This window comes from Nannospalax galili, unplaced genomic scaffold (genome assembly GCF_000622305.1).
Source record: "Nannospalax galili isolate Female #2095 unplaced genomic scaffold, S.galili_v1.0 scaffold674, whole genome shotgun sequence".
NCBI lineage: Eukaryota > Metazoa > Chordata > Mammalia > Rodentia > Spalacidae > Nannospalax > Nannospalax galili.
The window spans coordinates 551874-575493 of NW_008335202.1; the positions used below are offsets into that span (position 1 = coordinate 551874).

A 23620-nucleotide genomic window follows, 5' to 3' on the forward strand; every position below is an offset into this window, starting at 1 on the left:
GAAATATTTTAGCAAATGCAAACTGTCTAGATAGAAATTATTATTTATAGCTGGGCATGCTGGCACACATCTGTAGTCCCAGTATTTGGGAGGTGGAGGCAGGCAGATCTCTATGAGTTCAAGGCCAGCTTGTTCTATATAGTGAGCTGTAGGCCAGCTGGGGCTTCAGGAAACCCTGTCTCAAAAAGACCAAAAAAAAAAAAATTATTATAAAATAATGTAAAAAAGATTTGCTCAGTATGTTTAAAATTATATACATTTAAACATTCATGTGGAAAAATAACTCAGAATCTATCTTTAAAATTTTTACTTTGTGAAGTGCATAGAAACTTCTTCAAATGAAATGAGGTACTTTATTGTTTTCTTCAGGAAAGAAAAATTGAGAGGCAATAGGATTTAATGACAGAGATTAAGACAAACAAAATCAATTTTGACTTGTTACTGACATAAGTTAAAAAAATGACAGTACAAAGAACTCTCATACAGTTTCAAAGTGTAATTGATGGAAAACTTTGATAAATAAGAGACAAACAGAAAGGATTATTATCAGGTACCTTGGAAGAATCTCAGAAAGAAAATGCTAAATTTTTATTGAACATATAATAGGGAATCTAAAAGGCAGAGAGCACATGCCCATACTACATTAGTTGTGATTATAATCAGTAACTTATTCCCTCCTTCCTTGCTTTGCTATTGTGTCTGACTGTGTATTTCATTCAAGCTGTTTCCAAACTTATGGGCTTAAGTGAGCTTCCTTCTTCAGCCTCCTAGATAGCTTGGACTACTACTGTGCTTGGCCCAGTCCTTCCAAAAATAACATTTTAATAGCCATACTTTTATCTCTGACTGTTGAATACATTTGCCATTCAAATTACCACGCTTTTGAGAAAATACTTTTCAGCTTTTCATTTTTAATTGCTTCTCAACTACTGGTCATGAGTTGTGAAGAATGGCTTTCTAAGAATATGATTTTACCCTAGACAATCACCATCCTACCTGGGTTGGTGTAGAGCTGGCTCTCCACAGTCTTGCCAATGCACTGAAGCTTAATTGCCTGCAGGGAGTCATCCACGTGCATGATGGTCGGCAGGCTGCCCAGAGTGTCCTGTACCAAGTTGGCCACTTCCCGGACATCAAAGAGCTTCAACAGTTCTGAGTACACAGCTGGGAAGGAACTCAGGAATACAGCCTTAAAAAGAAGAAGAAATTTAAATGAACTCCCATTTATGCCACAAACAGTAGGCTGTAAAATGTCACCGAGTCTAAGAATTGTGACAAACACCAACTCTTACCTAAAGCTAAAAGGACAAAAATTTAAAACCAAAACAAAAGTGTGTAGCAGAATAAGAAAGTTTTTAGAAATGTGCAAAGGAATACCACAATAAAAACAGGAAGCTTCTGGAAAATCACTGACGTTAGCAAAATGACTGGCATGAACACTGCAGAATCAGCAAAATGTGGCATGATTGAATATGTGCCACCAAGTACTGGACTGTGCTCAGTGAGACTGCATTTCTTTTTGGAGAAGCTTTCTGAACTGCTCATTTATATCTCATTCATCTTAAAAAAACAAAACACTCCAGTTCCCTAAAGCATTCAGTGTGTGATTTGGGAGAAAACCCTGAGCAGGACAACAGAAGTATTTGGTTATATGTGACAGTGTTGCTTCTAATTGACACTGTGACACTGAAAGCCATTTCTGACCCGCGGGCTTTGGCTTCACCATCTTAAGATGATCAGAACAGCCCTTACGTTGTTTCAAGCAAGGTACGTTTATTCAATAACAATGATGCATTTTAGAATTATAGTGAAAAAAGCAAATTTCTCAGTGTTTTCAAATTCCTGGCATGCTATTCTTTGAGGTTCAGGGACAATACATTTATTTAGAAACCATTCTTTAATGTTAAAAATGTAAAGTGTTGGGGGCTGGAGAGATGGCTCAGTGGTTAAGAACAGTAACTGTTCTTGCAGAAGACCCGGGTTCGAATCCCAGCACCCACATGGCAGCTAACAGCTGTCTGTAACTCCGGTTCCAGAGGATCTGACAGTCTTCTGTCTTCTGCAGGCACTGCACAACACAGGTGCACTTACCTGCATGTAGGCAATACACACATACACATAAAATAAAAATGATAAATTAAAAAACTTTTTAAAATGTAAGTGTTAATCATTTTATGGGGGAAAATTCAATGTTAATATTAATTCTAAGAAGCATATTTTTAAAACTGTGCTAAGATTATATCTCACAACTCAGCCTTTCTGAAACCCCCAAACAGAAGGTAATTGAGGTGTCAACCAGCCTTAGTTGTACCCAGTGAGGGAAGGGGGGACAAATTTCTAATATGCTGAGGCTCAAGTACTAGCTGGCTTACCAAGGTGATCTGCCACTGTGTGTTCAAGTATACATGTGTTGGTGATTCAAACATAAAGCCAATTCAAGTCTAAGGAGTTTAGTACTTATCTGTTCAGTAGCAGCAAAAAATGGTTTTATTCTTGATGCTATAGCTATTAAAATGTATAACATGGCTGGGAGTGGTTGAGCACACCTTTAAATGCCAGTGCTCAGGAGGCAGTGGCACATGGAACTCTGTGAGTTCAAGGTCAGCCTGGTCTACATAGTGAGACCATAGTTCCAGAACATAGTAGGAGACCCTGTCTCAAAAAGACCAAAAATAAATAAATAAATAAAATTTATAGCATGGGTAGTCAACCATTATGCTTCTTGACTGTCAAAAGTTATAGATTTAACATGTAGGACAGAATATGTTACAGAAACTGTGTAGTATATATACTCGTTAGTCAATAGAAATATTTTCTATAAATAATTGTACTTAAGAGGGCCTCATGTAGCATGGGCTACCTTCAAACTTACTTTGTAGCCAAGAACAACTTTTAATTCCTCAGATCATGCTGCCTCTACCTTCCAAATGCTGAGATGATAAGTATGTACCACCACACCTGGTTTACCTGTCTTGGGAATTGAAGGTAGGGCTCTGTGAATGCTAGGCAAGCACCCTACCAATGGAACTACAATCCCAGCCCCTAAATACTTTGCAAATAAATTTTACTATGATTTATTTCTCTTTCCAAATAAAAATTCATGCTTGCTTCTCAAAAATATGCATTTTCTTGACTAAACTTAAAATTAAAAAGTTGGTATTTTTGTTAAAGACTGTATTTATATAACTTCCAGTGCACATAAATGAATCAAATCAAATCAAATTAAATCAATGAGCCTAGCTTTCTGATGACTGAAAAGTCAAATTATCTTCTTCAGGTAGCTCTTAATTTCAGGTAGCTCTTAATTTCAGGTAGCTCTTAATGCTTTTTAAAAATATTTTATTTATTACTACTTTTTTATGTGTTTGAGTGTATTGCCTGCATGTATGTGAGTGCACCTATGTCATGCAATGCCACAGAGGTCAGAAGAGGGCTTCGGATTCCCCTGAAACTGGAGTTAAGGACAGTTCGAGCTGCCGTGTGGGTGCTGAGAATCGAACCCGGGTCCTCTGCAAGAGCAGTCAGTGCTCTTAACTGCTGAGCCATCTCTCTAGCCTTCATTCTTAACTCTTTATTTAGACCTCTTTCCTTCAAAAAATGTCCGAATGTGCCTGAAATGTGAGCTACATATATGAATAGTAAAAAGGATATGGAAATGATGACTTTACGATGAGAGCAGGAAGACAGCTTCACTGGGACAAACTAGGGGTTACTGTTGCAAATAAATAAAAGTACAATTTAGTTTTGACCTTCCTGCTCATGGGGACAGAGAAGAATAATTACTAGGAATTTGCAGCAAGGGCTTGGACCTTCAGTCCTTCTGCTCTTCTACTTCTTTTCTAGTAAATGCTGGGGCAGGCAGCGGTCAGTGCAGGGAGTGGCAAAGAGAACCATGGTAACAGCAGCTTAGTCGGTTCTTGGTCCTACCTGCCCAAGGCAGGGCTATCCAGGAAAGTGCTATTGCCAAGCTGGGCTTTGGACGGGAGGACTAATGAACCTCTCACCAGGCCCGAGAGGAGCAGACCCGTGGAACAGCCATCCATTGATCCAATCTGATAGATTGCTGGGACTGTCCCTCGACTTCCAGGAATCAGGGTTTGCCTTGAGTTATAACTCACATGGAAAAAAAATGCAAAGTAGAGCCAGTAAACTAGGTGACAGCCTTTAACATAGTCTGGAAACGGGCCAGTGGAATCCTTGGGCCTGGGTGTGGTAGATGCAATTCTAAGATGACCCTCATGACATCTGCCCCTAGTAATTTATGTGAGTACATTATGTTACATTGCAAAAATGATTTTGCAGATGAAATGAAGGATGCCGCTCAGCTGAACCTCGATATAGAGGTTACACAGGTAGGTCTAACTTAGTTACAGTCCTTTAGAGTTTCTCTGGTTAGTAGCAGAAATAATGGATTCAAAGCATGGGAAAAGTGCAGCTTATGGTTGCTGGCTCTGAAGCAGCCAAATGTCAAAACATTAATGTGACTCCAAGAGACAGAGCGCCTCTCATTCCTCCAGCATCCCTCTAGCCACAGCTGACAGCCTTCAAGGAAACAGTACCCTTGGCCCTACAAACAAAGGAACAGATTTCTGCCAACAGTCTGAAAGGTCTGGAAGACATATTTGTCTCTAAAGTCTCCATATAAGTAATTAAATCCTGATTTTGACTTTGGGCAACTCTAAAGAAAGAACTCAACCAAGCTTGTCTAGACTCCTGACCTGTAGAATTATGCCCTAATAAATAAGTGCAGTTTAAGGCCATGAAGTCATTTGTTACACATAAACAGAAAATGAACACATTGCATCAACCAAATTATTGACATCCTACTTTTTGAAGACTGGTATGGAGTCAAAAGAGGACCTAGTATGGGAAGAATGTATTGGGAACCTTATTACCAAAGTATTGAGTGTGCCATGCTCTCATTGCTTAATAAAGAAAATGAATCTTAAAAGCTTTCTCTTTTGAGTCAAAGTAAAAATAAAATGATCATATCAAAAAATGTATAAATGATATTTTATAAAGAATGACCCATAGAATTGCAAACATATTTAGAAACTTAATATACTTTAAAAATAATAGCTAAGCCGGGCGTGACCTTTAGTTCTAGCACCTGGGAGGCAGAGGCAGGTGGATCCCTGTGAGTTTGAGGCCAGCCTGGTCTACATAGTGAGTTCCAGGCCAGCTGGGGTTACAGAGACCCTGTCTCAAAAAGACAAAAAACAAAACAAAACAAAACAAAACAAAAAACAGCTAAAGTTGTTTCTAAAACTTGACTGTAAAAGCAAACTTCAAGAACAATGAGCAGTGGAAGTCACCATATTGCAGAAAGCAAGGTTGCTGTACCCTGAAGTAGCACAGTGACAGGAGCAGCTAGGGTTCAGTGGAAATACAGTGAACGCAGAAAAATATGTCTATAGTTTTTCAAGAGGAAGAAAAAAAATCTCTTGGGTCTCTAGCATGTGAGAAACAATGATTTAAAGTTACTCTTGAGAATAGAAAAATATTTATCAGGTATACAGACAAATTTGTTCTCTACAACTGAGAAAAGCTGAAAGAAAAATTTCAGGATGAAATCCTAATTGCGAATGCTTTTGCAGTAGTAAATTCTGAGAACTCTAAGGACTACGTAGTTAGCCTACTGGATTATCCTTGTCAAATATCAACTGCTGCAAGTCAGGTCTGGCAAGGCGGCAGTTTGCTATTGAGGTCTCTGGCAAGTTCCTCTGATAAAGTGATTGTATTGTAAACTCCAGAGCCCTAATGACATTTAGAAGAGGCTGTGTTACATCCTGGCCCGGATGGAAGATGGATTCACATCTATAAAGAAGAGAATGACAAAACTAGCTGCCTAAACGGTCAGGAAAAGTACAGTGTGCTGTAATCTTAGGGCAGGTGTATTTCTGGTATTGTGCCACTACACAGTGTGTCTTCTAAATACTGTGCAACAAAATCATAGCAACACTTCTACGATTTGGTTTTGTCTAATCTCCCATTTTAAGCTCCATTTCTCAGGGCTTTAAGATCTCTAGCTTCCAGGGCATGATAAGAGGCTGGTTTTCCATCTGACAGGGTTTAACCAAGTCATGGGAATTACAAATATTCAAGGATTAAAATAGAGAAGCAAGGTGTGGTGTGGTTACACATGCCTTTAATCCCAGTACTCTGGACACAGATGCAGGCAGATCTCTGTGAGATTGAGACCGATTTGGTCTACATAGCAAGTTCCAGGCCAGCTGGGGTTACAGGGATACTGTGGCTCAAAAAAAGAAAACAAAAGAAAAGAAAAGAAATTATAGAGATATAGAGAAAGATTTTTCAGTGCTGTCTCTTGGAACATATAAAGGCTATTTGGAAAGCAAATGGATCCTGAACTTAAAAAATAACAATAATGGGGGCTGGAGAGACAGCTCAGTGGTTAAGAGCACTGACTGCTCTTGCAGAAGACCCAGGTTCAGTTAGTTCCCAGAATCCACATGGTAGCTAACAACTGTCCATAATCCCAGTTCAAAGGGATCTGACACCATCTTCCAACCTTTGCAGGCACTGCATGAGATGGGTACACTTACATACATGCAGGCAATACACTCATACACATAAAATAAAATGAATAAAAAAGCAACAATAATGGCAAAACAAAAACAAGCCAAAAAAGAAAACCAGAGCCAGTCATGGTAGCCTGTGCCTGCAATCCAACACTTGGGAGGTGGAGGCAGCAGGATCAGGAATGCAAGGTCATTTTCTGCTTTGTAGCAAGCTCAAGGACAGCCCAGGATACAAAGTGCCAGTTTCGAAACAAAGCAATCCGCAATGCATTGATTCGGGTATACTTGTGAGCACACATTCACACAGACACGCTCATTTAAGTCAGGCTACTCCCAGGGATAGACTCTGGCAGCATTAGGCTCAGCATTGGTCTTACAAGATCAGTCCCAGGATGATTATAGTCAAGTTAAATCAAAAAGAACAACATGCAGTTTAGTAGAGTCCAACAGTACGATTCTCAAGCTGATGGATTTAAAGGCAGTACTTGGCTTGTGGAAAAGAACCAGGACAGACTGGCTCTACTAAAATTCCTCCCCCAGGCTGAGGGCAGCGGTGTCCCGCCATTGGTAAGGGTTCTGGTAACTGGAAACATGGCTGATGCAAGAAGCCTTGGAAAGGAGCCCTCTTCTGCTCACTGGTGCTCAGAGCAGAGGGATCGGCAAAGCCTAATCCTAATGATGGTTAAGCTGCAGATATAAAGGCAGCAATGAATTTCTGATGGAGAAACACGCACTCACTCTAGTGTGTAAGACTCAACAACCTGCACTTAGTTTTCTTCTATGCAGCAGAAATGGAAGAAAAAAAAAAAATACCTGTGACTGAGATAACGCTCCAGACCCTTTGCTCTCTTGTGAAAGAAAGAAACGGACTGACATAAGAAGCTCTTGAATACAGCAGCGGAACTCCTCTTCATTTTGCCCACCCGTGGCGAGGGAAAACAGCCTTCGGGACTGAACTATGTACTTGAAGATGTATTCTTGTGCCTTAAAACAAAAGTGTTAGAAAGTTAGCTTCAAAAGACTCTAAGAGTATTTATGTAACAATGACAGCATTAAAAAAGTATCAGGCAACAGTGTTAGACTTTTAAATAATTGATGTGAACACTGACATTTTTGAATGGTATATACCTGGAGAGGGAAAAGCCACTCTTTGCTGTCAAAGAAACAAGACAAGTGAAAAGTTCTTTATAATTCTAAGGACTTATAAACACTGAATATTTTTAATTTTCAAGTGGTTTTTAAATTGAGCTGATGAAAAGATAACTGATGTCAAAAGTGATTTGGCTTTGGTAGGTAGGTGCTCGTGGAATTTTATTTTCAAGCAGATGAAAATAATGAATTGATAATGAAAAATCTTGTTTTAACTTTATGAATGCATATGTATTAATCTACTGATACCACAAAAGATGGCTTTAATATAAATCAGATGACTGCCAGGGCTGGAAACACCCTTAAAAATTTTATATTCTTTTCTGTGGCCATACTGGGGACTGAACCCAGGGTCCCACACATGCTAGACAAGCACATGCCAATGAGCTATATCCCTAGCCAAAAATCTGGATTCTTTACTTGGAAGACTGCCACAAGAGGGACTGAGAGTTGGATTCCATCCTGGGCTACCTTAAGGGACCCTATCTTGGAGAGAGCGAGGAAGAGAGGGAAGAAGGGAGGAGGGAAAGAGAATGAATTTGGGAATTTGTATTCTTGAACCTGTCTGCAGGTCAGACTTTAGCATCTCTGTATGTGCATCTCAGGTCAAGAGACAAAGGATATTAAACCATGAGACCAGTAAAACTCAGGTTTCTTCATGTGATGATCCCTGTTAGGTGACCTTATTCTCTAAGATTTGAGATAAAGTGTTCTCAGAAGCTCTTTGTCAGGTGTGTGAAAGACCCAGAAACTTTTACATTTAACTTCTCATCTGTAGTCTCCTCCCCCAGACCCCCAGGCTCCTGCTAATCCTGGATATGACCTCAAGTGATAGGAGCCCAAAAAGCAAGGCTTCAATTCCAGCATGTTTCAGTGGACAAGCCTAGCAGTCTTTCAAATTTTATCAGCTCTGGAACAGCTATAAACTGATTAAGATCCTTGAATTGGAATGTCAGTAATATATCATCACCAATTACTGTCTATGTAGAGGAAACCAATTAGTCTCAGCATCACTATGCAATAGCTTTGTGAGACAATGCTATCTGTTTTCAACAGCGTGTTATTACCTTCAACACCTCCTGGATATGCTCCTGCCGCTCTGCCTCTGTTATCCTGTCCACGTACCACTTGAGCACTTTGATGAGGTCTCTAATATACAGGGAGAAATGCATAGATTGTACAATTGTTCTAATTCTCAATGAAATGACAACAAATTGGACACTTGCATGCATCAAAACGAAGTTTCTTTCTCTGTATGGTCTTGTATTTTCCTGTCAGTTGGCTCTATAATAACTTTACTAAACCTCCAGGTCAACATCACTACCCTGTTTTAAACTTAAGACAAAAACAGACAACACTGCTGCGGGTTGAGTGTTCAGTCTGCAGGTATCCTGCTCACCCTGTGAGTAGGGCTGCCATGAACATCTTCGACAAGTGCTAATTGGGATTTCTTCTTTCCTGATCCTGTGAACGACTGGACATTTGACCATTCAGATGCAGGTAAAAGGGATAAAGGGAGACATGAAGGCAAACTGCTCCACACCAAGCCACAACCCCGTCCTACTTTGGTTTCTGTTGTTGTGATAAAACACTGACCAAAACCAACTTTATTCAGTTTATAGCTTAAGTTTATCACTGAAGGAAGTCACCGCAGGAGCTCAAGGAAGGACTGAAGCAGAAACCATGGAGAAACTCTGCTCACTGACTTGCTTCCCTACCTTGCTTGGGTATTTTCCTTACAGAGTTGAGGTCCACCTGCCCAGGCAACGGCACTGCCCACAGTAGGCTGAGCCCTCCTACATCAATCAGCAATCAAGAAGATGCTCCACAGGCATGCATGCCCACAGGCCAGTCTGACAGAGGAATTTCCTCAGTGAGGTTTCCTCTTCCCAGGTGACTCTGTAAAATTGATAAAAACTAACCAGCCCACCCCCATGCAATGCATTTATCAATCAAATTCTCTGACCATAAGAACAGGCTTAAAAGGCACGCCTTCAAAGGGAGCAAAATTGATTGTTTTTTGTTTTGTCTTAGGAAACAAAAAATTAAAAAAAAACAACAACCCACAACTCTTAAGATTATAGTCTGACAATGAACTTTGGCTAGTTCCTAATTTCTAAGAAACAGTTCACATACTAGTTTTTCTTTTTCCTTTTTTAATTTTTAATAGTGAAAAAAAAAAAAAAAGAGCCTATATATTTAGAGTTAGCCAGCTGGACTCAATTTAGATGATCCCAATTTTGTTGGCCAGGGACCAAGTCTTCACATAACCATACAAAGCTTAGAGCCTGGTGCATTGCTGTCTTTGGACAATTATTCACAAGGCTGCCTGAAGGCAGGCAGAGCTGAAGCATGACATCATTCACTGCCCTTACTTACTTGCATAGCCTGAGCTAGAGGAAAAGAAGGGAGCTACTATCAAAGGGTAGGCTTCAATAGCTAAACGGCTTGAGGCTGGAGGCCAAGTCTGTACATGATAGTACGAAGTGCAAGGCCTGGTATCCAGTAAGCACTCAGAAAATATTACCAGTAGAATGGGTGACTTTAAGTAGGTAAGAAGGCAAAGGTTGCTTTCTAGTCATGTTTCTTTCTTTAAGATATATATAAACACCCAGGAGCACAGTGATTAAATAAAACTCCTGACAGCAAAATGAAATAACCTGACATCTTAGACCAATGAATACTAAGTGAAAGGGAGATGAGAGGGAAAACTCTAGGTTTTCAGAACAGAATTCAGGAGTTTTATTTTTCTTTTGCCCTAATCAAAATAAGTTCTAGGCATTAAACAGGGGTAGGTGAGGAGCATATGTTTTGAGTGACACTTCAGTGCTGAGTTTCACCCCTGCCCAGGCTCCCTTTTAAGTCTCCTATGCAGCTACTTAGGCAGACACAAGTGCAAAAAGGAAGAGTTTCTAAGTCAATTACAAGACGAAGGGCCTTACCTGTATGCAAGTGCCCCGGCGAAGTGACTCTCAATGTAAGTGTCCATGACAGGCTTAAAGTGATGAAACTTGCTATCTTGCAGCAAATTTATTATGTGGACCTCAAGAAAAAATTGAGCTTTATAAAAATGAATGCAAATCAATTTTTTTGTCCTAATAAAAATAAACTCTTACATTATCAAGTGCATATTTCTGAAATAGCCTCATGAAAGTCAAGATGTGGAGGTAACAATTTTATAATATTTTTAAAATGTGAACTTACCAAGGAATCAAACACCTTAGACCCATATTTTTGGGAATTTTCATCTAAAATTCCAAACAAGGTATCCAGTGTATCTTGTAGAAACTGTGAAATAAAGCAGTTTAAATGAATGAATAAAATATACTCTGTTCTTCCCCTCCAAATGTTCCTCACTTGAATTCCCAAGAGAGCTAAGGAAACAGTATATACCTTAACTATCTCTGAGCCATCAATTTCTTTTAACTTAGAGAGACAGCCTGTGATCTTGTCAGGGTGAGTTCTCCATTTCAAAAGATCAAGCATATCCCCTTTTCAAACAGAAAAGAAATATTAATTAATTGCATTTATGGAGGGCAGTCCCTCTCATAAAAGTGCTCTACATATAAAAACTTAATTTTTAAAAAAGAATTAATTTTTATTTTATGTGTATGAGTGTTTTGCCTGCATGTAAATGCACCATGTGTGTGCAATGCCTGGTGAGGCCAGAAGAGGGCATTAGATCCCCCTGGAACTGTAGTTACAGATGGTTGTTAGCCACCATGTGGGTACTGGGACCTAGGTCCTCTGGAAGAGGAATCAGTGCTCTTAACCATCCTCCATCCCTACAGCTTACATCTTTCATTGTTTATCATTCATTGTTTACCCCTCCCGCACACTGGCACTAGCATTCTTTAGTCTAGGATGGCATTAACTTCAGGGTATTTTAATGACTTCCTCTTTCCCAGTGTTCCTGCTCATGTTCAGTTCTGAGATTAGATGGTGTGCTGTCCAGGAAGGCTTACCTGTAATCTCCAGCTCTCATCCCTTCCTCATGCTCCGACCACACAGTAGCACATAGTTTCACTTGTAGTCTTTTTGTCTATGCCCCAACTTAACTGCAAATTCCATGAGAAAGTAGAGCTGAGCGTGGCCCTACTGTACTTCCAGCACCAAGAATAGTGTAGGCCTCTGACAAACATCTGTTACAACATTTTCTGCCTCTTTCTAGTAAGATGGTAGTTTCTCAGGTGTTAGGAACCTGGTTCATTCATGCTTGGACCCCTAAACAAGAATATTGTGCCTAACAACTAATCCCACCCAGCAGTGAAGGTCTTGATTATCGAAGTAATCCAAACCCTGCAGGACCACACACTTGTCAGTGCACCAGTGGCAACAAATCCAATGAACTGGCAGGTCATCTGGTGAGTCTTTGGACCTAAGAGAGACCGTATCTGGCTTCATAGCTCATCTTCCATCACAGATTGTGGGCAAGCATAGAGTCCCAGTTCTTTTAGTCCTTCCCTTTCTGAAACTGACATGTGGATTCCAGTCTTTTAAGACCTGGAAGGAATAAATTTTCCCTTTGTCTTTCTTGGGCAGAATTTAGAAAGCCTCAGAGAATTGGTTAGCTTCATTAGTCTCCAAAGAAGCAAGTAGTGGTGGTGACTGGAGGCCAATGAGGACAGTAGGAACTGCCAAGATGGGTGCATATAAGGAAGGCACCAAGGAGTCTATCAGGTCTAGCCTCAATGCTCAGTGGCCCAAGAGAGGCACATAAGGGATTTACCACATTGAATAGTGAGTTCACTTCAAAGCTCAACTTTCAGGAGAAACTCAAATGGGGCATGCTGCCAGAGAAAGATCAAAAAGAAAACAGTAACAACAAAAGATTCAGAACTCCACAAAATCAAGAAAATAGGATAAGAAGTAAAATATGAAGTGAACTGGTAGAGAAGCAATGTCTAAAAAAGCCAGATTCAACAGAAAAACTTAGATGGCTTAAGAGTGAAAATTCATTGCAAGTCAAGCATTCCTAATAGGAAAATCCAAACTCTAAAATCCAGAACTGTCTGAGCACTACATGAGGTTTCAAAGGGAAAATCCTATTCCTCCCCTCACACAATGGGTCAGTCAAAATGCTGGCACATAAAAGTGTTGTTCATAATTACATTTAGGCTATGTGGATAAGGTGTACATGAAACCTATGGTTAGACTTTGGTTCTATTCCTCAAAGTCTACTACAAATATCCCCAACCCATTATCTGAAACATTCTGGCCTTAACCTCTTCTAAATAGGAATGTTTACCTACAACAGAGATAAGAAGTGGTAGATTTTGAATAAAAATATGAAGAAATTTTTAAATGCTGATTTTGAAATATAAATTCACTATGTTTTCATTTTAAAAAACCTCAAAATGTTTAATATTCATATCTAACTCAGATATCCTGCAGTATGACTGACCTGTGTTTCAAACTGATTGGTTATATTTACATCAGAATTTCAGTGTGAGGTCTGGAAGAGCTCTATTGCACTCATAGGTGGTTTGCCTCTTCTTTCTCTCCTCCTACTTCCATCAGATTTCAGGATGCCAGCCTTCCCTATGTATTTTCTCCTGCCATCATGCCTCACTTCCCACTCCACCCCTATCCCCCAACCAGCTCTCACTCCTTGCTCTGGCCCGCTCCTCCATGTAAAGCAGAGGCAGCTGAAGGGACACCCATGGTCCTGAGCAATGTGAGGAGTGTGGGGAGGGAAGAGGGACACTGTTGGCCATCAAGTGGCATACCTGAGGCAGCAGAGGGGAACTAGGCTTAGGACCTCATGAACAGTTAGAAAACTGAGTACACTGGTCCAAACATGCCATCTTCCCTGGAAGCAGGCTGATGAATCTCAGATTGTTCATACAGTAGCAAATAGAAGTGAGTCTGTGTGACCATGCTAGCAGAAACAAAGTTTCTAAAGAGACACCTGGGTCGCTTTCTTTGACTATCAGACTACTGAAACAATGGTCCCTAAGAAATTCACATTTTTCCTGAAATCTCATGCAGGGAGAAGAAAAATGCTTGAAGCCTGGTGCCCCCCAGAGGAGGAACTTTTCTCCCAGGAAGAGATTTCACATGGTTCTGACAACTTTCAGAGCACCTTACCGGAGAGACTGAAGCAGAGACAATGACGATGGACAGGACCACACCCTGTCCAGGATTCTTAGTTAAGTAAAACCCTTACATTCTATTTAAACTTAAACCTCATGTGAAGCCCTGGAGATGGACTTGGGACCTCACTGGAACCTTGATTGTTCCTCTTCCCAATGTGGCCACATTAAATAAAATCTCCTTTTGCTGCTTTTCACTATTAATTTGTCTGTGTAATTGGCCTATTAAAGTCAAGACTAACTTGTTAGAGCTTCCGGGGCCCAGGCCCCTACCCTAACATCTGCCATCAGTTATATACACAAAGTATTCAGAGTTCAGGCAGAATTGTCATCTCTTAGGTCTGCCTCATTAATCTGAACATATATTAGCTAAAAATTAGGAGCTAAATTCTACCACTAAAAATATTAATTTTCTTAAATTTTAAATTTTAATTAAGTTTTTATATTCTATTCAAGGAGTATTTAAATATAATCTATGTATGTGGCCTACAAGCATAAATGTAGATATTATTACTATTACCCCTTACTCATGTGTCTGTGTGTGTGTGTGTGTGTGTGTGTGTGTGTTTGCACAGGGTCTTATGTAGCCCAGGCTTACTTTCAACTCATAGCCAAGGATGACCTATAACTTCTAATTCTCTTGCCTTAGCCTCCCAAGTGCTAGGGTTACAGGTGTGTACCACCGTATCTAGCACTCTTTACTCTGAAGAAGCTTAAAGAATCTACTTGATCTGGCATTCAGAAATACCGACATAGTGCTCTGGCCTTGAAGCACTATCCAGCAACAATGTTGGGTCACACACACAGAGTGTAGGCAGACCCACCAGGAATCCTGAAGTGCAGATCTGCTCTCTAAAACTGCTCCTTGAGAGCACATCATTTGCTAAATGTCCAATTGCAGTGTAAATGGGATTTATATATTTTCCCAGTCAAGTAAAATGAATACACACCAATTTAATTCCAATTTGGAACTGGATTGCTTCTACATAGAGATGTGTGTCTAGCATGTAAATGTCATAAAGATCACTGACTTCCTCCCGACTTCCTAACTCCTGAAACACACTATTCATTTTCTGGCTCATTTTGAACTGTCTTACACTGACAAGGTTAATCAAAGTCAACATGGTAAGGAAATATGTATTGTTCTCAAAGAGGCAGGCATCCCACAGAATGCTGATAATACATTCATACAGTCAGACATTTAATAAAATGATTTCATGAATAGTTTATTTTGATATTTACATGAATATTCTCTGGTTTTACAAAGTAGCAACTTTAAATTTTCAGGATTTGGTTCTCCCTGTCTTATGTTTATAATTCTAACAGATTAAATCTAAGCCCTGGTACTGTAGCAAATTCAGGCTGCAGAATCAAATATTCAGGCTGCAGAGTCAAATATTTTGATGGTAGTGAATCTATTGTTAGGTTTACCTGTTGTGATAGGCAGGATAATAACCCTCAAGTATGTCTATACCCTAATATCTAGAAGCTGTATGTTTACCTTACATTGACAAGAAGACTTTATAACATGATTAAAGATCTGATAACAAGGAAATTGAATTGGGTTTTCCAGTCAAATGTAATCACAAAGGACCTTAAAAGATGGAAGAGGGTCAGAGTTAGAGAAATCTGAAGAGGTTGCACTGCTAGCTTTTGAAGATGAAGAGGCCATGGTCCAAGTAATGTGGATGACCTCTAGAAAATTAGAAAAGGTATAAGATTCTCTCGTACAACCTCCACAATGAATACACTATCACTAATACCTTGACTTTAGCTTGGTTAAACTGGTTTTAAATGTCTGACCTCTAGAATTATAGAGTAATAAATTTGTGTTGCTTTAAGTCAGTAAGTTTGTAGTGACTGTTATAGCAACAAGATCCAATAAATATAATCCTGAAACATACAACAGTAAGGTCTATACAGGCACACATCTAACCTATGTAGGATGAATATCAATTCTATGTAAGGCAGTCAATAAGATGTTGATTTTATTATCTTCATAACCTCCACAGGGGTGGACTGGACCCATGGCAAACACTTGAGGTTTGGTCAACATTTTATTTATAATCATTAATTGAGTTTGCCAATGGAGGTTTTGTTTAAGCACTAAACAATTACTTAGTACTGATAAAGTCTAGGATAACTTAACATAACTTTGTGTCCTACATAAATATATTAGGCCTGCATGCTGAAATTGAGAAGGATTTTAAAGTTGGTCAATATTGGGCTGGAGTGACAGCTCAGTAGTTAAAAGCAATTGCTGTTCTTGCAGAGGCCTTGGGCTCTGTTTGCAGCACCCACATGGCAGCTAACAACCATCCTAACTCCAGTTCCAGGGGATTCAATGCCCTCCTCTGGCCTCCACAGGCACTGCATGCATGTGGTAAACTTACATATATGCAGGCAAAATATTCATATACATAAAATAAAAATAACAAAAAAACATTTTTTTAAAAGGCGGTCAATATTGCAACGCTATATTTTGTTGCTTTTTGGTACGACATTCTAAGGCAGCTGTTTCTTTACACAAATGTTGTTCTACAACATCAGAGAACAAATAACACTATGAATGTGAGCTCATAGGAACTTGCAGTGAAATATAATGCCTTATTATGAAGTGATTCTCCTCAATACATTGCACCTAATTTATTAATACGACATCCAGGATGCTAGCCAGAAGCCACATATGGCAACCATGAAACCCCTCAAAATGTTTAATTTACTTCTTTCATTACAAACTGTTTTCATAACAATTTACCAAGAAGAGCTTGCCTTATTAATCATAACTTGCTAAACAATCACTGACATAAAAAGTAATGGTACAGCAGAAAAGCAATATCCATCTAATTACACAAAACACAGGCTCTGTTCACAGCCCGCAATTACCACTGTTTATGCAGCTATAAAACAAGAGATTTAAGATGGCACTTTTTGTCTTTTTTTTTTTTTTTTAACGCAGCTGGGTTTTAATGGTTTATTTGAGGAGTTGTAGCCTGGGATAATTCTGAAGTCCTTCTTAAGTGGCATGCATTGGGTCACTACTGTTTTTGTTTTACTGGACACTTGAACAGAAGGATCAGTAACTTTTCTCATGTAAAGTACTTAAATACTACAGTATTTGCTGAACATGCTTATCAATATTCAGACAATTCATACATGCACGTAGGTATGAGGGTGTTCAAATAAAACAATACCATACATTACCATTTTGTGTGAGTTTTGTGGAACAGAGAAATGACGTTATCCAAAAAGATTCCTTTGTGGCCTTCATGGTTTGATTATTATTCCCAAGGAAAATGACCTTGGAGAATGGAAGTTTGAGGTAGCGGGTGGTATCCTGAAGGTTTGTGTTTTCTTCACACTGTGAAAAAAAATTAAGAATGTGGAGAGAAAGAGAACTCAGGAGAATTATCAAGCACAGTTTCCTTTTCTAGCATCTATGAACTAGTCCTAATGGCTTCAGAAACAGAATTTGGCTTTTCAGGAAATGTCTAAAAGAATTAAGACATTAAGAATTATCAAGCACAGTTTCCTTTTCTAGCATCTATGAACTATTCCTAATGGCTTCATAAACAGAGTTTGGCTTTTCAGGAAATGTCTAAAAGAATTAAGACAATTAAGAGAAATGTCTAAAAGAATTAAGTGTGCTTCTTCCTGCTGGTGTGTTTAAAGAACAGTGCAATAGAAATTCACTATCTGGCATCATTGGTTTTCTTGGCTTTGGTGTCTATTAAACCTGGTATTTCTATTGATACAGTTGAAGAAAAAAAAAAGAGAGAGAATTATGTGGATTTGGACTCAGAGGATTTGAACTTAAATCCTTAGCTCAGTCACTCCCCGTGTGACTCGCCATATCAGGTTATTAATCCACTCAGGCCTTCTGGTATCCTTCCCTAAAACCTCATTGTCTTGTAAGAATTAGATGACGCAAAGTCCTTAACATAGTCCCTGAGACACTGGAAATACCAAAGGAATCACATTGACAATAACCAGGTGTTTACATTTCTCTAGGATGTCATCAAGAGCGAGCTGCTGAACTCCCTCTTTGAAACCAGAAATGAAGGAAATGGAATTTTGGTAAACTATCCATACCACTGTGTGAGGAAAATCTCTACTTCACAGAAAGTGTTAATAAATGTAAAAGGAATTACAGATTTAGAGAACTTAATTTCAATTCCTACTGTAATTATTTCTCTAGTCAAGGATTGTCATTTACTGCTGAAATTGATGGGAGAACTGTTGATGACAAATAGGATGTTCAGATGATACCACATAGCCAACACTCAGATTATATCCCACTGGCAAAAGGAGAAATGTAACTGTACATGGATGGATATGCCCACCAGTGTGGGCAATGTGAAAACAAACATGATCACCTTCAGTACCTTCTTACCAACAGTGTCCCACTTTGGCACTGCAGGAAACACAGGCATTGGACAATATGCTGAACAGTTTTGAAGGGAAGCCATGAAACCAATCTAGAATGTGGTACCTTCTGCAAGATACATGGCCCTGTTTCTTAAGTCAGTGATGTCCAAAAAGGGATGGTTCTAGATTAAACAGCACTTAAGAGACAGAAAGCCTGATATGATCTTGGATTTGGGTAAGACTGACTTGTCTAAATATTATTGGAGAATCTGTACATCAAATTTAGTTCTGAATGAGAATTTAGTGTAGGAAGAAGGGCTCCAGAGGGAGTAGGAAGGGATCAGACAGGGGAAATAAGTGGTTAATCTAATAAAAAAAGATTTTATATATATATTTATATATATGTTTTTATCCATATATATGAATTGTCAAAGAATAAAAAATAGTAAAAAATAATTTGGTGATTGGAAAAAATCTTTTAACCACAAAAGTAGATTTAAAATAAATATACATTTCCAGGCATGGTGGCACACGCCTTTAATCCCAGCACTCCGAAGGCAGAGACAGGCGGATCTCTGGGAGTTCAAGGCCAGCCTGGTCTCCATAGCGAAAACAGGCCAGCTGGGGCTGCAGGAAGACCCTGTCTCAAAAAGATAAAAAAAAAATAAATAAAAATAAAAGTAAAAAAATAAAATAAATATACATCATCTTTATAATTTGTTTAGAAAATCTGTACAGCAAAACATCTAGATAGATATATGCTAAAAGGCCAGCAGATGATGACATAGTATTTTGGTATTTTTGTTATTTTATTTGCATATTTCTTTGTAATGATAAAAGTGATCTTAAATTAAAATCTTGTCAAAAAATACTGTAAAAGATACAGAATTGGTACAACTTAGTTTATTTGGATTATAAAATTTTAAATGTTCTGGGGAAATGGCTCAGTGTGTAAAAGCACTTGCTATGCAAACCTGCTGATGTGAGTTTGGATTCGCAGGAATCCACGTAAAAGCGGGACATGGTGGCATGTCTCTATAAACCTCAGCATTCCCACAGTGAGGTGAGAGGTAGAAACAGGAAGCTTATGGGGGCCAGCCGGCTGGAGTGCACAGCAAGTGGTGAATAAGAGAGACCCTGCCTCAAACAAGGTGGAGGATGAAGACGATACCCGAGGTTGTCCCTGACCTCCACAAGCTTAACATGGCACTCCTGTGTCCTCACACATAAACACATACACACAGAAACACATATACACAGAGCCAAATGTTTTTAAAAATGTAAACCTCCGTGGCATTGCACGACACAGGTGCGCTCACATACATGCAGGTAATACATTCATACACATAAAACAAAAATAAATAAAATATTTTAAAAAATGTAAACCTCATATGAACTATAGTCTTTCAGTTTGTTCAAATATTTCCAGAGCTAGTGTTTTGGTAGTTTAAACACAGAAGCCCTTTGGTATTTGAGTCTATTTTGTGTGATTCAAAAAATATTTTTGTTTTTAATAAGTCCTTAGGAAAGACCTCTCCAGTGACTTAAGAAACAGAATCAGAATATTACAAGATGTTCTTACCAGGAAAACTGCCCCCAAATACGAGTACCAGCATAAGCGTAACAGCCTCTATTTTCTTCTACTGTTATAATTCCAAATCCTTTCTTTTATTAAGATATTTCATTAAGATATAGACAGGTGACTCCATAAAATATACATAGGCAATTTATTATAATGTGAATATATCAAATATGTTCTTTAGAAAACATGTTTAGGCAAGGTAATTAAAATTCTAGACTCCTGTTAGCCCTGCTCCCCCCATCCCTGCCCCTTGTTCCTGGTTTCAGGGCCTGGGGCATATAAAGTCATGCACCCAAATGTATCCCAAGCTATAAGTGGACCTAGTTTACAAGGTTGGTATGCTCTTGTCTCCCATCCCAAGCCTAACTTGTCCTCTGTACATCTAAGTCACTTTCTATGAGACTAATGTTTCACATCAAACCCAATCCAGGTATTCTGTCCAGCTATTTCCAAGTCACCTCCCAAGGGGCTGGACCTGCCTTAGTCTGGAATGCTCCACCTGTTCATAGAAATTCTGGTCCTAGGGTATCTGTCTCTTAATATACCCCTACCCCTGAAAAAAAAAATCCACTTTCCCAGGGCTAGAGAGATGGCTCATCAGTTATGAGGTCTGGCTGCTCTTGCAGAGGACATGAGTTCGGTTCTAGCACCCACGTGGTGGCTAACAAGCATCCATAACTCCAGTTCCAGGGAATCTGACATCCTCTTCTGACCTCTCTGGGAAGCGCATGACATGGGTGTACTTATACACTTATAGGCAATACATTCATACACATAAAATAAAAAATAAAAATAAAATGTAAAAAAAAGTATGTGTGGCAAGACACGATGGGAGAGGGTTTTAAGAGATGTGTGAAACTGAAATAATGTCAAAAGAAATAAGCCTATGCGTCTCATAGAAAAATAGCTAGTCTATATCTTGAAACACAGGAAACAATGACCTAGAGACTGTTCCTTTATTTGATGCATGAGGCAAATAGGATTCAGGGGGCAATGAAAAATAGAAAAAGTGTTCCAGGAGGCAGGCTGTAGGGCAGAGCACATGACAGCAAGGATTTTAGCCAAAAAAGGCTACACAGCCTCTTACCAAGAAATGGAAAATTCAGAGTTCATTCAGCAAGGAGTAAGAATAGTCAACCAAAAGCTCTCTTCCAGAATGACATGCTCAGAAATTCTTCAGCCAGGTGCAATAAAGGCCTATACTGAGGGAAATGTCTAACCAGAATATGCATGAGAGAAAACAAACAGAAAGTACCAGTCTTCTCTATATTCGTTATCTTTCTATTGCTGTGAAAAAACACTGACCAAAACCAACTTGGGGGAGAAAGGGTTTATTTCCACCTACAACTCCCAGGTCACAATCCATCATTGAAGGAAGTCAGGGCAAGATCCTGGAGGCAGGAACTGAAGCACAAACCATAGAGGAATGCTGCCTCTGGTCTGTGCTCAGCCTGCTTTCTTATCCAACCCAGGACCACCCGCCCAGGAGTGGCACTACCCACAATGGGCTGAGTCCTCTCTCTTCAATGACCAATTATGAAAATGCCTTAGAGATGTGCCCACAAGGCAGTCCAAGGGAGATAATTCCCCAGTTGAGGTTTCCTCTTTCCAAGTGTCTCAAATTGACAACTTATGTTATCCAGCACACCTACTCAGGCAAAAAGCCGAGTCAGTGAAGCCTCAGCAATGAGGTTGCACAGTGTGGTCTGGCACTAGTGATTACTGAATTAGAAATGCCAGCTATAACAGAGTCAGAGCTGGGTGAAACACACATATGCCTGCAAATAAGAGTAGTAAGGCATTCCATTGAACGACAGGCCTGTCATCATGGTAAAGTCTAGTTGTAACCCCCAAACTGTAAGGGTTGGTAAAGTGTGAACTGTTTGCATTCTGGTGAACATTCGTATATCTACTTTTGGCTTTGGCAGAGGAGATGCTTTCCCCATCAAACTCCATATAGCAATGGAGCAAGGCAATATGCATATGAAAATAAAGAGACCATCATCTGAGAACTTATTGAGGGACACACAAACACAGCTGAAGCAATACTCATGTTCTAATGGATGTCTGATGGTAGATCTGTGAAGGAAGAATTAATGGAGCTGTTCTTTTAAAGAAAGCTTCCTGAGGCTGCCGCTGGACTGGGGGAACAAAATCACATTATTGTCATAGTAAAGGATTGTTCTATATTTAATTTAATCTGGAATCTGTGCAAGTTATCATAAAACAGCATGCAGTTAATTTATTACAAATTACAGACATTAGAGACAAGGGAGATGAGAACCAGTTATTTTACCACATTTGTGTCTTAGGAGGGAGATGGGCTTCTTTATACTCACAGAAATGTTTGAGGGAACACAGGTGATCTCTATCTTTAAGATTATATAGCTTGCTCACAGTGTATTTTTCCTTCAGAATTAAAATCAATTGGCATAGCAGTGAATGGGGCATCATGTCCAGGCTATTTGTTGACCACAGTCTTAGATATGTGAATAAGAACTACGGTGGTCAGTCATGACAATCTTCCAGGGTCTACAGTTTATGGGCAGTAGAGCATTAAATTACAAACACAGTAAGTTAGTCTACTTGGAACTACATAATACCAGCTGGTTTTCATTAAACAGATTTAAATAGTTTTTGGTGGCAAAATACTTTCCCATGTGGACTTTTTTCAACAGGACTAGTCACCCTTAAGATCATTACTATACACTTCTTAAGTTTCTTCTATTTGCCTATTCTTCAGTATGAAAAATATGATGAGGAAATGAGCACCAGTCCCGTTTTGAGGGCTTTACATAGACCAGACCTCTGCACCTATCTGTTAAGACTGATTCTAAAACTGTGACAAAAGTCACTGGATACCAGCTCTGCTAGGGAAGGGAAAGAAGCCTTTATGGGAAAGGGGCTTTTTTAAAAAATATATTTTATTTATTGCTTTTATTTTATGTGTATTGCCTGCATGTGTGTAAGTGTGCCCATGTCATGTAATGCCCAAAGAGGTCAGAGAAGGGCATTCAGACACCCCGGAACTGGAGATACAGATGGTTGTTAGCAGCCATGTGGGTCCTGGGAACCAAATCCCGGTCCTCTGCAAGACCAGCCAGTGCTCTCAACTGCTGAGCCATCTCTCCAGTCCCTGGAGATCTCAATCATAAAGGATGAGAGTGTCACTAAACAGGGAAGGAAGGCAGAGTCACGGGAGGGAAGAAAACAATACACAAGAAGGCAGTGGAGGAAAGCCACGTGAATGAAGGACAGGAAGATAATTAAATGCAATGGGGCTCTCTGGAATGGAGCCAGGAATAGAAAAATGACAGTAGTGGAGAACTTAGGGTGAAGTCCAGAGAGTTTCTGTTAGCAGTTTTTTATGAAGATAGGTTTAGTTTGAATAAATGTTATTTACATAAGAGATGAATATAAGGAGACGGGTGAAATGTGGGCATTTTACAACTCTTTTGGAAGTCTAAAATAACTGCTAAAAAAGTACAGGCATATTCAGACAATTATATCCATCACAGTTTGTCTGAAACCTGGGCTTTTCCACATTAAAAAGACTTGGGACCACTCCAAATCTCTTAAAAATAAGGAAGCCATTGTAACTGGGCATACTGGCATACACTTGTAATCATTGCTACTTGAAAGGTTGAGGCAAAACACTGTGTTTGAACCCAATCTGAGGCAATTTAACAAGACCCTTTCTCAAAATTTAAAAGGAGGAAGGCTTGGGATATAACTCAGTGGTCCAGTACTTGCCCAACAAAAGAAGACTTTTTATTTTTCCAATGCCTTTAGCACCTGGGTGAGCAAGGAGAGAAACTTTACGTGATTGGTGGAAATGGAGGCAGCCTGAAGAACTGATTGGATATAATGGAGACAGAGTGAAG

At 39.3% G+C, this 23620-nt stretch overlaps 1 protein-coding gene and 1 pseudogene across 4 annotated transcripts in view; one reads left to right on the top strand and one right to left on the bottom strand.

Annotated features, from left to right (window-relative positions):
* Positions 1–23620, bottom strand: part of Dock4 (dedicator of cytokinesis 4) — a 492219-nt gene that overhangs the window by 138791 nt on the left and 329808 nt on the right. For all 4 annotated transcript variants that reach the window (XM_029561952.1, XM_017797318.2, XM_008829790.3 and 1 more), the window contains exons 17-23: positions 16991–17147; positions 11085–11182; positions 10896–10979; positions 10634–10734; positions 8759–8840; positions 7356–7526; positions 997–1189 (exon numbers count right to left, since the gene is read on the bottom strand). In XM_029561952.1, the coding sequence (XP_029417812.1) occupies positions 997–1189; positions 7356–7526; positions 8759–8840; positions 10634–10734; positions 10896–10979; positions 11085–11182; positions 16991–17147 (886 nt within the window). The remainder of the gene's footprint in view (positions 1–996; positions 1190–7355; positions 7527–8758; positions 8841–10633; positions 10735–10895; positions 10980–11084; positions 11183–16990; positions 17148–23620) is intronic.
* Positions 17430–17545, top strand: LOC115069755 (annotated as a pseudogene).